The 15,893-nt window shown below is 44.2% G+C and overlaps 1 protein-coding gene and 1 long non-coding RNA gene across 2 annotated transcripts; one reads left to right on the forward strand and one right to left on the reverse strand.

Annotated features, from left to right (window-relative positions):
• Window positions 1-412: 412 nt before the first annotated feature.
• Window positions 413-8,790, reverse strand: fbxo33 (F-box protein 33). Its single transcript, XM_077620766.1, has 6 exons — window positions 8,006-8,790; window positions 6,242-6,352; window positions 5,021-5,181; window positions 2,954-3,162; window positions 2,547-2,844; window positions 413-1,178 (listed from the first exon to the last, which is right to left on the reverse strand). The coding sequence occupies exons 1-6, from the start codon at window positions 8,437-8,439 to the stop codon at window positions 913-915; spliced, it is 1,479 nt and encodes a 492-aa protein (XP_077476892.1). The 5' UTR covers window positions 8,440-8,790; the 3' UTR covers window positions 413-912.
• LOC144089683 (uncharacterized) lies at window positions 7,807-10,387 on the forward strand. The gene is made up of 2 exons (XR_013305144.1): window positions 7,807-8,516; window positions 9,336-10,387. It is a non-coding gene; the product is annotated as an uncharacterized LOC144089683 (long non-coding RNA).
• The last annotated feature ends 5,506 nt before the right edge of the window (window positions 10,388-15,893 follow it).

The raw sequence follows: 15,893 nt of genomic DNA on the forward strand, positions 1-15,893 counted from the left end.
GTTATTACAGTAATCCCTCAAATATCGCAATTAATGTGGACCAGACATGGCCGCGATAATCGAAAAACCAAAGTAGGGTCACCCCTCTTAAAAAAATAAAACAATTCTTCCTAGTAGCAAGCGAAAGACGGGAGTTGCTTCCGCTTGCGAGTTTCAGCGTTGATTTTCAATTTTTTATGAACTTAAAAAAAAATAAAAAAAATAAAAAAATACATTAAAAAATAAAATAAAATAAAAACAACAACATTTTTTTTAAAAATTAATAAAAAAATAAAACAGAAAAAGTTGAACTGCGAAATGGCGAGAGATTACTGTATAAGGTTGTCTTAACAAGCAAGTGGGTCTGCGCAGATACTGATTAAAAAAAGGTAAAAAAAAAAAAAAAAACTTGAAAACTAAAGCTAATAGTCTAAACACAACATAAACTTAACATTGTGCCACCTACAGCCCTGCCCTGTTCAACCCTTGAGCATGATGTGAAGAGATTTTAAAAAGTCACATCATTCAATAGCTCTGGGGTTTATTTCGTTACCCAGTTGTAAGAATATGTCTACTTCAGTGGGCAAGATGAGTCCAGAGTAAGGCCTGAAAGACAGGTTAGCAATAACTCGTTATCACATGTAGAACTTGTATTTACTGTTTACTTTACTAGGTAACTGTAAATGTGGAAAGCTATTCGCAATTAATTTGGAATTTCTAAATTTCTGTTTCGATGGGTAGCCAAAGGAAATAAAAAGCCTCGTGAAAATGATTTGCCGTCTGTCATATACTAAAACTCCAACAAACATATATGATTTGCCTATGTTAAGATTGCATTTAGGTGGTGAATTGTGTCAGCTGATGTGTAATTGATTGGTCTGGTCTGGTCTTGGCACAACTCAGGCTCTGGTCTAACAGAAAGGATATCCCGGCCTACATGCCCAGGCTGAAGGCATGCAACTCTTGATGGAAATGATGGGTGTGCTCAATCAAAACAAGACTGTAATCCAGACACGGGTGCCACACTCGACCGAGCCCCAATGAGACCTCTTTGACCAGGTTATGGACTGGATCCCCCTGCAGATACAGCGGCTGGTCCGGGTCGAACTCGATGCTCTCCTCAGACACAGTCAGGACACGAAGACTGGCTCCCCGTAGGCGAGAGATTGCTATCAAGTTGTGAGACCACATAGTGTAGCCTGAAATGAGACACAGATTGCCATGTTTAATAAACCACAAATATTACCAAAAATGCACTCATGGCTTTTTCTCTGCTCTAACTGACTCTGTAATGAGCGTAGTCCATTGTTAACTCAACTCATGTATAGCGTTCCCCACAGTCAGGCCATGTAGAAGGTTCCCAAATGAAGACGTGTTGTTGTCATACACATTCCACCTCATTCATTGTCTGACTTTACTAGTAGCTGTACCCTTTCACTGGCAAATACATATTGTAGTATTATCCCCACCTACTGTTCCAGAGTATAGATATCGTCACCCAGAAACTAACTTTAGCGTTGCCAACAGTTTAGACGACAATAACATGGTACTCGGCTGTTTGGTCGCCAGACGTTTGGTCGCCCAGAAGGTTATTGATAATTACCATTTAAAATTGTTGCTCAAATTCCCTAAATACAAACTGCAAATTATTATTTAGTCATACTTAATGCCCTATTAATTATTAGGCTAAAGAAAAGCTCCACATTTCCCGTACTTTTGTGTTTTGTTGGAGAACTTGTTAAGACCCTGACTGACGTCCCTTCCTAAGGGGACAACTCATGTACATACAAACTCTTATACACTCACACGTCCGCTCAGTGAAACTGCTCAAGGCCATTGTTGGCTTTTATTGATGCGTAGACCGTGTTGTTTTACCTTGTTTTGTCGCCGGACGTTTGGTCGCCGGTTGTTTGGGTCCGGGCGACCAAACGTCCGGTCACACAATAACATGGTGGAGTGTCGTCAAGATTTCCACTATGGAAGGAATTTTCAAATTTTTGCATTTTTAGCCCCCCAAAACGGACAAGGGCCTTCAATGGCAGCCATTGAGTTAATAGGGAACCCTGAACTTCCCCAAAACTAACAGGAAGAAACCTGAAAATGCCCAAAAATAAAAAAGAAAGTCCCTAAAAATAAACGATCCAAAATTTACCGGAAGTGACCTGCAAGTATCCCAAAATGGAAGTGAAAGGAAAAAATAAATGACGTAAAATTAAATTATTGATTGCTATTGACAATGATAAATGTCCAATGTCCAATTTATTTAAACTGGCAGGTGTGTGCTCATCTTTCAGTGCTGTTTGTTCATTCGCCTCTCCCAGTCAAAATGGATTGAATGTCTAACACTCTCAATGGCGGCAAGAAAGTTAACTTTTTGAACCAAAAATAAACTGGTCCGGTCTACATTAGATCTAGTTGGCATTAATGTGGCCCGAGAATCAAACCCAGTATGACACCAGTGCCCTACGATAAAGAAAAAACACTCAACACTCGAAAAATTATTGAGTTGGTCGTAATATTTTTCCCCAGTGCATATTGCTTTAAGAAGCAAATAATCATGAACCTACCATGAATTACAAGAACAGCCAGCTGAGTACACCTCCAAGCCAAGAGTACCAATGGATCTTCGTTACGATTGACACTGAGGTCTGGGAACTCTGGGTCATCCCTCAGTAGAATGAAGTGTGTCAGCGTTTTGTTGTATTGCTGAGCAATAAGCTCCAGGGTGGCGTCGGTCACCAGTGTGTTGTAACTGTCCAGGTGGATGCGCTCCAGTGGAAGGCTCGGCTTTAGCACTCCAAGGAGCTCTGAGGTGCTGACCTCCACAACCATGATGTACACTCGCAGGTTAGCACTAACACGTACCTAGCGAAACACAGGCAAGTTTGAGTAATGCTATGACCTTATGCTATTATCCAGCATTTCTTAGAAAAATACACCGCTAATTATGGGTCGGATTGGATTCTTCCTTTACCAGCGCCTTCCAATCATCTTCAGTTGCTGTCCCTTCTAATGACTTGACCTCCAGAGTGGTGCCATTTAGCAGCAGAGAGAGACGATGCAGTGGAGTGCGGTGAGGTGATGCCAACAGACCACAAAGCTCAGATGTCAGATCGGAATAATCAAGAGCCAGAGAGTGAAGACAAGAAAGACGATCCAACTCAGATGGAGAGATGAGTGGACCTGTAGGGAAAGAAAACATTGAGTTTAAAAAAATGTTTTTTTAATAAATCGATTCTACAATATATCACATTATTACAATCCATCTGAATTGCTTTTTACAAATGTGTTTTTTGGTGGAAATAAAAAATAGGTGACTGCACTTACAGTTGCGTCCACAAATTAGGAGCAGTTAGCCGCCGGAAAGTTTTCCGACATAAGTTGAAGTCTCTCATGTCTTTTTGATTACCGTATTTTCTCGCATATAAGCCGCCTCCGTGTATGAGCCGCACCCTTAAAAATCATTGAATTTTACAATTTCTGGCATATAAGCCGCCCCCTGATCCACAATTTTCCCCTTCATATTCATGGTTTTAAGAGGGAGTACAAATGTGTTACTTTGAAGGGAAAATCAACACACGTGGTATTTCTGAGATACTGTATGAATCTAAAGGTCTGCTGGATTGCAAATTCCGAAAGGGTGTTGCCTGCGCGTAGACGAATTCAAAAAGGAAGTCATTATCAGAGGGGGGACATGGAAAAGCAATGTATTCATTCACATGCGGATTTTCAGAAAAATAAGATAGGCACAAAAAATATATGGATACATACAGAAAAAACTGTTTTATACTAATTATTCTAGTAATGGTTGTTTTCTTACTGCAAAACAGAAAATAACCAACAAATAGTAATGTTAATTTGCCGATATCTACTGGTGAAAAAGAGTATATAGAGAGAGAGAAATAAAGAGACACTTGTTGGACGGCAATGCGCTCGTAACATAACATATGTAAACATAAATTTAATTTCAATGAAGGGTTCTGGTGGTTTTGAAGGCTCCCCTTTTTCAGATGCTTGCTTTGCTTTTAAATTCATGTAAATTCCACTGGCTTTTTTGCATATTATAGACTCGGTCACGTTATCTCCCGCTAACTGTTTATCTTTTATCCATATTAAAAGAAGGCTCTCCGTCTCGTTATGAATATCACTGCGCAGTTTGGAAATTATGGCTAGTCTTTGGAAGGCTTGGTATCCTTAATAGCATCCTTCTGCTTCAGGATGGTGCATATTGGTGAAAAACTCTTCTCGTATTGGCGAGCCAGCTCCGTCACACGTACAGCACTCAAGGAAAAAAAATGCAACGCTCCGCCCAGTGATCTTTGCACGAGGGAGATGCGGCGAGAAAGATGCTGAAATCATAACTTGTATGGCAAGATATTACTGTATTGTACTATTACAAGATTTAGCTCATACTATTATAAGTAATTTTGTTGCTCATTTTTATGTAAACGTCAACTGTAAGTTGTTTGGTTTCACAGGGATCAACTTTCGGCGACGTAAAGTCTGTGTGAGGACAAAATGTCTTTTTTTGCATAATATTATTAGATTGAGTCATGAAATTATTAGAATAAAAACATTAGATTAGTTATTTTTCTATCACTTGAACCGGGAGTTGTTCGGGCCCGCAGCCATCAACCTTTGGCCACATTATGTCGGTTTGAAAATTTGATTTTGAAATCATTTTTGAGGTATAGTATTTAGTTCCTGGTGATAAAACTTGAGAAAGACTCCATATTGTTAATATAGATGACACAGTTTAAAATTACATTTTCAGATGGTGGTGTGCCTTGAGATTTTGTCAATGCAAAAAGTGTACTGCAGCTCAAAAAGGTTGGGGAACACTGCTATAGAACAACACCATGTAACATTTTGAAAAGGAAAACGCCTATGCCACTTTCGCTATGAATGTTTTTCAGACAGCTACAATTTCCCCCAAAATAAGAGTAATAATAAGGATATGACGAGGGGAAAGATAAATTTTCACAGCACTGTAAATTTTCTTTAAGCGTGAAAACAAATGAAAAATCATCTTCATACGTACCAAGCTGGTGATCCAGCAAGCTGAGATGCTGCAAGGTCTCAGAGGAAGGATTCGATAGGTATGCTAAGGATGAGGGAGTCACCAGACCAAGCATAAAGCTGCAGGACAACCACCTGAGCTGCCTGCTGTGAGACAACAACTCTCTGAACAACCGTTGGATCCTACAGATGAAATAAACAAGAGGTAGAAGGGTAAATAAACTTTTCAGAAATACAGAATTCAGTGGTACCTCGACCTGTGATCAGCTCTACCTATGACATGCGATGAAAATTTCGAGCGAATAATTTGCCCTAGATACGATCAAAATTTCGACATGCGACCAAGCCAGGTGGCCATGACATGAGGCTGTTTATCATTGTAGCGCACTGTCTTTTTTTCCGCATCTCTTTCGTGTATAACAGATATCTACGAGCGCTGAACGATTTATTCAGACGAGTTTCTCCTACGCATCGACCAGGAAAAAAAGAGGGCTTTCTGGGTATTGAAGTATACTTGTGCACACAACACCGATAGCCAATAGCACCCTTTCTCAGAGTAAAACTTCATTATCCACAATTAATACGTGGATAGGCTGTTATTCCTTCCTTAGCCCGTTAGCTCCCGCGATCGCTCATTCAAGACTACTTCTCGTTGGCAAATGGTCGTGCGTTATCCTATTGTGAGGACATTTGTGTGCATCCTTTTTGGAATATTTTGAAGGGAATATACAACAGCAAACAGCCCATCGATAGCGAACGTGGGGGTTTGTTCCGTTACGAGTGCGTTGTCGTGGAAAGTCCCCCCGAAACCCCAATTCGCCCCCTCTGTGCGTCTTTCTCCCGTCGGCAAAATCCGCCCAATTTTAGTTATATTAAACACATTTTATTACTTTTAAACCACTAGTTATGTGTTACTTTGTTAATAGATGGCGAATTAGAAGAAATAAAACATTTTTTCCAATCCAATATCCTGTTTTTGGTGTTTTTTCAGAGGGTTGAAATGACTTAATTTGTTTTTTTTTTTCATTTCAATGGGAAACGTTCGCCCGAGTTACGAAAAGCTTCACATACGATCGCAGTCCCGGAACGGATTAAGATCGTATGTCGAGGCACCACTGTAATGTTCAAGAAAAAAAGGTGAGTTTCTAACTCAGCAGTTCAGCACCAAATTCTTCTCTGTCAATGAAAAAAACGTAGCCAATCTATCTTTAAAATACTCTGGTTCGAAATGCAAAGACCTCACTCATTTATTTTCTTTTGGCCCTCGTGAATCTGGAGAAGGTTAGAGTTGTCTAAGAGTCCCTCTTGTTGGAGAGCACACGTGTCACCATATAGATGTAACTTCCGCAGGTTTCTGAGATGTTGGGAGAGAGATAAAGGAAAAGTTTAGCAACTGAGAATCATCAATATAAAAAAGAAATACCTATACAACTCAGTGTTGAGGAGTTAATTGCATTGGGCTTAGAAATGGAAAAAAAATCAACCATTTTGATCATGAGTCATCATTTCGAAACATTCTTTAACTTGAAATAGTATAAAATAAAGTTTTTCAGGCCCCCAATGGTAAATAATGTAAGATTTAAGTATGCCTCCATAAAGGCAGAATATTTGTCTTTAATTGAAAAAAAAAAACATGTTTTGAGTTAACAAAATAACGATCAACATTTTGTCCGATTTTCAATCATTTTATAGGCGAAGGGAGTCCCGTGACTAACCATTTGAAATTTTATAAATTGAATAATAACATAAAACGATTAATCTATTATTTAAAAAAAAATCAAGGGTGTAGTGTAAGTTGCGGTCCAATTGTGTCTATTTTTTATTCTAACCTAAACTTTAGAAGAGGAGGAACTGCAAACATACTAGAGATGGATATAACCATCTTTGTGCTCCGTACACAAACCCCAACCTTGAAAATTGCTGAGTGGTTTTCAACCATACACAGCATTGTGTGACTGCTATTTGTTGGACGGCTGGTTCAAGCCCTTGACATTTTTGTACTCAGACAGAAAGAAACAACTAGCAGGGGCCCAGGAATGAGACATTATCCATCAGAATGACTGTGCCATATGTCTGTTATGCTAAAAGGAAATGAAATCTGCCACGCCACCCACAACAATACATTCTAACATGTACATATTTTTTCCAAATCCTTTTTTGAGTCACCAAACAATAAATAAATAAAAAAAACACCCCCACTCTGTTTTTATTTTAAATGTATTCTTTTACGTTTCACTTTTCTAGATAGGAAAAAAAATCAATAACAATTAGTTTTCACTTTATTTCGTCGGCCTCGCAGTGGGAGACCTGGGTTCAAATCCAGGTCGGTCCACCTGTGTGGAGTTTGCATGTTTTCCGCGGCCCTCCGTGGGTTTTCTCTGGGTACTCCGGTTTCCTCCCACATTCCAAAGACATACATGGTAGGCTGATTAACAATATGGAATATTTTGCACGATGCGTGTATTGCAGAAATCATTAATAAGTCAAACCACCCAGTCTCTAATATCATTATATTCAGCCTGAGAGTAGATAACCTAAATCTTACATGCTTAAGGCTTTACAAAGTATTGTGGGATAGCAAGTAGGCTACAGAATAGAATTTCATCATAGCATGTATCATAATAATTCACATACATATACAATAAAAATGAGATGTTTGCTCCTTGCTAGTATATTACATAACCACGAGGCTAATGTAAACATGCTAAAGGCACAGCGGCTCCTAGCTAAAAAACGGCGCATCAAAAGTTAAATATATTTTTGGATGTTATTAACTCAAACTATTCACTACCTGCCAGCCATCTAAATCATTGGCTGCCATTGACGACAGTAGACGTCCAATTATGCGACTAAATTCCTACGAATTTCACCGACTTTATCACTGGTAGCCTCCCAGTCCATTTTGAAGTGTTCATTCGCTTCCATCCCTCCCTCTTAAAACGGATTGGACGTCTATCGCCGTCAATGGCAGCCAACGAGTTTATACCAAAAAAAGTGCTGAAGTCACCTGTTGTTGCGTAGGTTAGTGAAAACACACAACGCGTGGTCCAAATAAGTAGCCATGGCGTCCCTCCATCGCTTGGACGGTTGCGGGTTGTTTACAGAACCCGGAGGAAGATCCACTCTGGTGCAGGACGGCTGCTCGTTGTTCCGGGAGCTGACCATCACTTCTGGGGGAGTGAGTTCCAACTGCAGTTCTCGCACAAAAGCCCCAAACTTCCTCATGAGGAACTCCAACCTGGAAGTCTCCTCGGAGCTCGAACCACCACCACCTATTCGTAGTTTGAGTTCGGTCCACAGGGCGGGATAGAACAGGCACTCCCTCCATCGCGAACATACGGCCGAGGCCCGGAGCTTGTCTCGGTCGGATAGAAAGGAGAAGATGTGGACGATTAGCTCGCTCGGTAAAGCCATGGCTCCGACACCAGCGCACAGAGCCATGGCGAGCAACGACACTGCTTAAAAGAAAAGCAATCGGGGATTTGATAGTCACAGCCTGGTGCAAATCGGGCAAAGCGGTGAGAGATTTCGTCAGTGTTCTTTTTTAGCTGAAAACAATTCCCTTCCCAGTTTTGCCTTCAATAGTATTGGAACGCACCACTTTCTCGAGCTATAGGGGGAATAAATGGCGACGGCGTATACTTTAACCGATATTAACCGACATCTTGATGCCCAAACTGCTATTTTTCGAAACATACTGCGATTATCTTCTTAGTTTCATCGTAATGTTGGTTGGAAGTTGGTGAGAGGACGTTTCTATCGTACAGGGTGATTGGTTTCGCCCAAAATGCTCTTATTTTTGCCATACCCACCAACACCGGCAGAGGGCAGTGTTTCTCACATGAAATCTTTGGCACGTGATCTTTTTATTTTGGAAGCGATTGTATTCTTTTCGTTTCTCTTTCTATTTTAATTCTGTTTCTCCTTTCCCCCTTTCCTCTTTTCTTTTATATTTCCTTTTCTTCTTTTCCTTATTTTCGTTTCTTCTTTTGCTTTCTGTCTTTTCTCATCTGCTCTTTCCTTTTGTTGTCTTCTTTTTTCCTTTAAAAAAACAATATTAATTTTCATTATACAATGCTCACAAAAAATAAAGGAACTCTTTAAAGAACCACATTAAATACATCACATCTTAATATAAAGTTGAATATCTATAATACATGTAACGAGAGGACAAGCGAGGATGAAGCGGTTCAGAAAATGAGATGAGATAAGATGCCAGATGTTAACTTGTATATGCTTGGACTTTATTGTCATGGTGTATATAACGTAAAAGTATTATATTTTGATGCTTTCCTCGTATTATCTTAAAGTTAAGTCTATGTGTGCTTTGCCAACAGTCAAATTCCTTTTGGCTGATATCAACTCTGAGACAACAAGACAGCTGCTTTCACGAGTGTGGGAGTCAACTCTTCAAGGCTGAGAACGAGCTCCTAGAAGAAACTTAGATAAAAAACTAACAGTAACTCATTTTTAATTAACACGAGGGAATGCATACGATTATCAAGAAAGTTGTTTATAATTTACGAACTTCCATTTTTCAAAAATATATAAAATTTGTGAAATTAGTCTAACTTTAGGTCACCATTGTTGCTGATGTCGCAATGCATATGTATTTTGGTTTCAAGGTGGCTTCTGACTCTGTTATGACTATGGAACAACATAAACATGCCATCTGTTCAACCATTTCAATTTGAACCTAAATGGAAAATTAATGACAGCATTATATTTGTGATATGTCTCTTTCTTCCTCTTTTTGTGAGCTGGAAAGCTGTACAGACTCACATCACTCTCCTTGTTGCATTTTGACTGAAAATTGCATCAAAAAGCAACTCAATGTGGCATTTTACTTTGTTATTCCACTAAGCACAGCTGAATTGCGTCATCCTTTCAGCGTACATTGTGCGCGTAAAACATAAAAAATCTATTCTGACCTCTTAGGTCAAAATATATACTAAATACTAATGTAGATTTTTAAATGACAATATCTTATACTATACTATTTATTTTAGTAAAAGAGAAAAATTATGGCTTATTAGGGCCTGACTATTTATAACTGTGGTCGTCGTTTGAACAATTTCAGCTCATCTTATACTTATGACACATCTGTTAATAATGACATTCCAACATGATTGAGTCTTGTTTTCTGACCAAACAAACAACAGAGTAATAGATAAGGATTATATGCGTTCCTTTATCACTGCTTTCCTAAACAATGCCCAGTCACTGCTGTATGGCGCATAACCACTATTTATTGCTTCGAGGGGATGGTTTATTGTGTTTTGATTTCTGTTTCATTTATTGTTGTTTTACTTTGTTTAATGGCTGTATGGCACGACTGGCTGGAAAACAAATTACCCGTCAGGGGTAATAAAGTTCTCCTCTACCTTGACCTTGGGCATAAAAACTAATTGCTCACTAACACACACACACACACACACACACACACACACCCTCGCCCCCCCATCCCCCAATTCACCGCCACCATGAACAACAGCAGCAGCAGCTCGAGTCTCGTACCTTCTCGCGGTGGGCTGCGAGGGCGACGCCGTACGACGACGCCTGCGAAACGAGACAATACAGCACCGAAGGGTGCTGCCTTCAGCCACAACGCCTTTTTTGGCGAACCGGGGGAACCTCGCCCACTCCCTTCGGTTGCTCCTTCTCCGGGCCGGGGATGTCGAGGCTAACCCAGGACCACCCTGCTTCAGCTGCAACCGCCCAACTTTCACCCGACACCTGGTCTGCAAGGAATGTCGGCGGGCGGCCCACTTCAAAAAGATCTGCAGTGGCCTCACCAGGGAGGCAACCAGGATAGCAGCTGAGACGGACGGGTTCTACTGCCGAGACTGCCGCAGACCAGACGACACCAACGACTGCCACAGATGTCACAAGCCAATCCGCATAAACTACCAGGCAGCCACCTGCAGAGACTGCGGAAAGCGCTACCACTACAACTGTGCCACCATACACCGGAAAGACAGAGTCGCCGCAGCTGGCCGCACATCAACGTGGTCCTGCTGCATGGCGGCTGTAACAACGGGCACAGCAACAACAGTACTGTCCCCACCCCATCAACCCCCTCTCCCGCACTCACAACACTCACCAAGTCACAACACAACACCACCTACAACCCAACCCACACAATCCCTACACACCCCATCACAAACAATAACCCAACAAACAAAACGAACATGCTCTATTTGTAACAGAACAGTTCGAAGTCGAGCACCTTGGAACTCCTGTGTGAACTGCACAAAGGATGCCCACCTCAAGTGCTCGGGTGGGAAAAGAACCCACCAATGGAAGTGTCCTAGTTGCCGCCTGCCACCAACAAGCACACCAAACACGGATGTCAACGCTGTAGACCACCAACAGCAGAATGCACACCCACCCCTCCCCTCAACTCGCTGCAAGCACTGTGGCGGGGCGATCCGACGGGGCGCCCCACGGCTGCAATGCTCCTTGTGCAATAGCTCCTACCACAAAAAATGCACGAGCAACACAAGAGGCGAAAGAGAGGCTGCTGGACAGAGAACAGACTGGAGGTGTGCGGAGTGCAGAACCGAGATGAGCAACCGCGAAAGACTACCCCAGAATACGCCCCTGCCGAACATCAAGCAGAAAGATCCGCTGAAAGAAGAAACAATCATCCTCCAGTGGAACGCCAACGGAGTGCTGTGCCGGATGGATGAACTTGAACAGCTCCTTGAGAAAGAGAAGATCGATGTCTGCTGCATCCAAGAAAGCAAGCTCAAGACAACGGATAAGCTCCCAAGAATGCGGAACTACACCGCTATTCGCAGAGATCGAATGGTCCAAGGGTTACAGAGGGGAGGAGGAGTGGTGACTTTCATCCGAACCCAAATCCCGTACCGCCTCGGAGATACGGCCTTGCGAGACCTTAACCCAGGAACGGACGGACTAGCGGTTGAAATCCCTGCAGGAAAGGGCCCAGCCCTAAAAATCTCCAATGTCTACGTGCCACCAGTCCAGTCATCAGCTTGGCCGGATGAAGCAAACGGGTGCACGGATCTGAAGATCGAGCTTGGTGGGAACGAGATCCTCCTGGGAGACTTCAATGCCCATGATATGCTCTGGGATACTAATGCCCGCCAGGACGAAAGAGGTCGCAATCTCACAGAAAGCCTCCTGGACATAGGGGGGGTACCGATCAATGACGGAAGGCACACAAGGGTGGACCCTGGGAACGGCAGCAAATCAGCCCCAGACATCACCATCGTCCCTGAAGCGCGCCAACAACACTTCTCCTGGACAACCCTCGAGACACTTGCCTCCGACCACCTCCCCATCCTCCTGACAGTAACTCACTCAGTGCCGGCCAGAGTGCGAGAGGGCCGACTAGTGTGGAACTGGAAAGGAGCAAACTGGACAGGATTCACAGACGCAATTGAGGAGAAACTAAGGAACTACCCCGAGCACACCTCTGTCAAACAAGACGCACAGCGGCTGGAAACAGCCATCCTGGAGGCGGCGCATGCTAACATCGGCCTGAAGAAGGTTGGACAAGGCGGTGGACCATGGATGGGAGCCGAAGTAGATGGAGCAATCCGCCGCCGCGACGCCCTGAAACGAGACCGGCATCTCCATGCTGATGAATACCACCAAGCCGAAAACGATGTCGCAGTGAAAATACGCGAGAGGAAACTAGGAATCTGGAAACGCAAAGTCTTGGAGGCAAAGGGGACAGCAGACATGTGGAGCCTACTTCGAAAGCTGGAAGAGGGACAGGGGGAGTCGAAAGACAAGATCCTTATGGTTGACGGGCAACCCCGGATCTCGGCTCTGAGCAAAGCAAATGCCTTCAAAGCCGCGTATCAGGCCGCTAGCAAGCTCAACATCCGAAAGGAAGACAGATGGGCGAAAAGAGCAACCAACATCGAGCTCCGAAAACCAACTGCAGAGAATGTTTTGAGCGCAGCCCTGACGATGAAGGAACTGCACACTGCAATAGCGATGCTGAATCCGTCCAAATCACCGGGCCCGGACCAGATCCACCCCAAATTCCTCCACCATCTTGGACCCACAGCGTCAAACATTCTCCTCCAAACCTTCAATAAGTCGTGGTCAGAGTCCAACACACCGCAGGCCTGGAGAACGGCGGACATCCGACCAATCCTCAAACGGGGGAAAGACCCGCAGGCCGTGTCATCGTACAGACCAATCAGCCTAACCTCAGCAATGGGAAAGGTTATGGAACGTATGGTGACTAACAGATTGATCTACCACCTGGAAAGAGAAGGGCTCCTGACACCAGAGCAATCCGGTTTCCGGTCGCAAAGGAGCACTGAAGACCAACTCCTACGACTCTCACAAACAATCAGCGACGGTTTTCAGGCCAAGCCGATGCAAAGAACGATGCTGGCGCTGTTCGATTTCAGCAAGGCATACGACAAGGTTTGGCGGGATGCCCTACTCTGGAAAATGATCCAAGTGGGGCTACCACACACCGTTGTCAGGTGGGTGCAGAGCTGGCTATCCAACCGAGTCAACTTTGTCACATTCGGTGGACAGAGAAGTAAGATTGGGATCTTTCGCCAGGGGGTACCACAAGGGTCGGTCATCTCGCCAATACTTTTCTTGATATACGTGAATGACCTCACGAAGACCCTGCCCAGTGGCGTACACAGCAGCCTCTTTGCAGATGACGTGGCATGTTACACCCAAGCGCCGCAACTGGAGACTGCCCAAGAACAACTTCAAACTGCGGTAGATGCCATAGTCGGGTGGAGCAAGAGGTGGAAACTTACTTTAAATGCATCCAAGTGTGAGTGTACTTTCTTCTCCACAAACACACACGAGGCGAAGTGGCAGCCTACGCTGAGCATCCTCCAACAACCGATGCACCACAATCCAACACCCACATTCCTCGGAGTCACCTATGATCGTCAACTGACCTTCACCAAATACACCGAAACAGTCGCGCGCAAAATGGCGACCAGAGCTCGGGCAATCCGCAAACTAGCACACACTGACTGGGGCTATGACAAGGCAACCCTTCGGAACACCTACATTGCCACAGTCAGAACGGTAGCAGAGTACGCGGCGCCAGCCTGGATCCCCTGGATCTCCTCCACCAACCTGGAAAAACTTGAAGCCTCGCAAAGATATGCTGCTCGAGCCATAACTGGCCTTCTGAAGACGACACCATCTGATGTAGTCCTCATTGAGAGTGATCTGCCGTCTATCAAAACACGAACTACTCAGCTAGCAATCTACGCATACGACAAGTCTCTACGCGTTCCAGACGACAACCCGCGACGACTGGTGGCGGAGAGGCACCCGACAAGGCGAACTAAGAAGACCGACTGGCGCGACCACGCACGCGACAGATGGGTGACGGTGTTCGTCAATGCACAGGGTGACCAGGACCCCTTTCCCCAACTGAGAGCACCGTGGGAAGAGACCACCGCCATGACCTTTGCCAAAGCGGCTGAAGGCAGATACCAGCAACCCGAAGACAACTACGCAGCCACAGTCAGCGCTCTCAACAAAGATGCAGACGTCTTCCAACTGACCTGCTTCACTGATGGCTCGGCGCGAACTGGTAATACTGCCGGAGGTGCCGGAGTCCTGATGATTCACAGGGAATCAGGGGAAACGTGGGAGCAAAGCCTACCCGCTGGAAGCTGGACCTCCTCCTTCCAAGCTGAGATGATCGCGATCGAAGCGGCGCTAAAGATGGCCACCGAAAGGTGTGAGCCAGGGGCCCCAATCCGCTTGGTGACAGACAGCCTCTCCTCCCATCAAAGGCTGCAAACCATGGAACATGAGTTCAAACTGAAAACCACCACCGAGGCCTCAATCAGAGAACTCCTGACTACCCTCGAAGATAAACAAGTGGCGGTGGAAGTACTATGGGTCCCAAGCCACTGCGGTGTCCCGGGCAATGAGAGAGCCGACCAACTAGCCGCTGCAGGAGGCGGCATGGAACAAGGCGGTGCACCACGACACTTCGCGACAGCAAAAGCTGCCATCCGGCGAGCGACACGAAGCCACCGCATCCACGCCGACAAACGAAAGAACCTCTACGCTGACAACGAAGGCAACACGATCTTCCCCAGAGATCAAAACTTGAACCGGCAAGAACAAGTAACGATTAGTCGCCTCCGAAGCGGACATCATCCGGAGCTGCGCTACTGGAGGAAGAAGATGGGGCTGACGGAGTCAGAAGAATGTCGGCTATGCGGCACGGGCGACGCTGAGACGGCAGAACACGTCCTGACGAAATGTCCAGCTATGACTGCCCTCTACCCAGATGGCTGGACACACAAAGACCTCTTGACATCCCCCAAAGAGGCACTCAATATCTGGAGCAAATGGCTGGAGGTAGTGTCCCTCGAAGCTGCCTAACAACAACAACAACAACAACAACAACAGCAGCAGCAGAAACCAATTATTACATTCGTAGTATATTTAACAACTAAATGACGATGCTTATGTCACAAAGCTGTCAACCTACAATTCCGTAACAATTATGAAAGTACCTCTGCTTTACTAATTGTAAGACTGCAAGTTTTGTGAAATTATACTCACAATAGGGAAACATATTATCAATGATACAGTGAAACTAGGGCAGCCCGGTACACGGTCGATTGGTCGCCGGTCTTTTGGTCGCCGGTCTTTTGGTCACCCAGAAGGTTATCAATAATTACCATTTAAATCGTTGCTCAAATTCCCTAAATACAAACTGAGAATTACTATTTAGTCATACTTAATGCCCTAGTAATTATTAGGCTAAAGAAAAGCTCCAAATTTCCCGGACTTTTAATGTTTTTTGTTGGAGAACTTGTTAAGACCCTGACTGACGTAGCTTCTTAAAGGGACAACGCATGTACATACACACTCTTATACACTCACACGTCGGCTCAGTGAAA

This window comes from Stigmatopora argus, chromosome 15 (assembly GCF_051989625.1).
Source record: "Stigmatopora argus isolate UIUO_Sarg chromosome 15, RoL_Sarg_1.0, whole genome shotgun sequence".
NCBI classification, from domain to species: Eukaryota; Metazoa; Chordata; class Actinopteri; order Syngnathiformes; family Syngnathidae; genus Stigmatopora; species Stigmatopora argus.